This window comes from Galeopterus variegatus, unplaced genomic scaffold (assembly GCF_000696425.1).
Source record: "Galeopterus variegatus unplaced genomic scaffold, G_variegatus-3.0.2 Scaffold9272, whole genome shotgun sequence".
In the NCBI taxonomy this organism is placed as follows: domain Eukaryota; kingdom Metazoa; phylum Chordata; class Mammalia; order Dermoptera; family Cynocephalidae; genus Galeopterus; species Galeopterus variegatus.
Genome location: NW_007735383.1, coordinates 49,979 through 51,454, shown reverse-complemented (window position 1 = coordinate 51,454; position 1,476 = coordinate 49,979). Strand labels below are relative to the sequence as shown.

Genomic DNA, 1,476 nt, shown 5'->3' with positions numbered 1-1,476 from the left:
GATGACCAGTAAGGGGATCTTAACCCTTGACTTGGTGTTGTCAGCACCACACTCTCCTGAGCGAGCCACGGGCTGGCCCATTTCTTATAAATTTTAACTGTAACTTGGCCTTCAGCTTCATCTTCATCAGTGTACTGAGTAGTCTAAATGAGTGCTTTCTTATTTTCCTCACAGCTTCAATCTCTGTTTTCCACATTATAAATCACATTTTCCTGTTAAATATTAACAAGCAGTATTAAGAATGAGTTTGGATAGGTTAAAAATAAACCTAGAAAAAGGTGTAGGGAATATATTATACAGAAGAATACTGTTTACCTATACATAAATAAACTAAGGCATAAGTCTGGTAAAATGAATTATTTTAATGGCTTTTTAAATAAGGGGATGTAAGATAAATCCTAGCAGTTCCCCTGGGTTCCTAGAATCAGAAGGATTTATAAAGGTTGTCCATTCTCAACAACAGTACCAGCAGTCTTAATGTCTTCTGGAAGCATGGCAGGATGTTGATAAAAAGTGTTCCTGGTGTACCTGTGGGGGCAGCAAATACCTGCCATGGATTTTGAAAGCTTCTTACGCAGTGTGTGGGAGTCGGGCTTACCTATTGGGCCAAAAGAGAATCAAACTATCAGTGGTCTCCATTATTTCTGGTAGAAACTTGAGACTGGGCTTTAGTTTTCTTAGATAAGCCATTGTTCTCTCCCCACTGCCGTGACCTGCCACATCCCTGCCACCAGCCTCTTCACCTGCTCCATCCCCTCCTGGGGGTGGGGCTGGGGGTGGCAAGGGCACAAATGGTGCTTCCCAGACAGAGCAGTGAGGGGTGGGCCACAAGTTACTCCCTCCTCTCCTCAGCCAGCCATTCTTAGAGATACAGGATTTAGGGCAGAAAGAAAAGTCCAGCTGGTCCATAAATGTAGAGTTTAAGGAGAAACAAAGTGATCGCTTTAAGTAGTCCTTTATGCAGGTATACATTTTGAAATCGTTTTTATATCATTTGTTGCTCCATTGTATTTCAGAGTTAACTTCCAGTGTCTCCCAGGGCTCCTTGGGAGGTGGGAGGACCACCACTGGGTGACACTTTGACTCCCTGGCCCCTTCCACCCACTCTAGCAGGCTCCCCTTCAGACTCCTCAGGAGGTGCTGTTACAGGCATAGCAATGTGTATCTGTGCTTGTGCCCTCATGTGACATTTCGAGACTAACTGCACGCTGTGTTTGCATGCTTCCTCTTGTGGCTGTCGAAACAGGCAGTGTGTCAGGAACACAGAGGTTGGATTCTGCCACAGTCAGGACTTACTCCTGCTAAAGCCTCCTGCTGGTGAGTAGAGAGCGACCGGATCCCTGGAGAGTTTCCAAAGGTACCACGTCAGTAAGCATGAAGTCATAGCATCAGACTAGGGTTGCTGGTAGGACCCAAGAGCCAACTTCAGTTAATTGGGGAATTTAAAAACTATGGACGCGCAAGCTCTCTGTACCC

At 45.4% G+C, this 1,476-nt stretch overlaps 1 protein-coding gene across 1 annotated transcript in view; it reads left to right on the top strand.

Moving 5' to 3' along the window:
• LOC103609156 (liprin-alpha-1-like) overlaps nt 1–1,476 on the top strand; it is a gene marked incomplete at its 5' end in the record, with an annotated part of 36,773 nt that overhangs the window by 33,270 nt on the left and 2,027 nt on the right. The window contains one exon of the mRNA XM_008593508.1: nt 1,247–1,317. Coding sequence (XP_008591730.1) covers nt 1,247–1,305 — 59 coding nt within the window. The remainder of the gene's footprint in view (nt 1–1,246; nt 1,318–1,476) is intronic.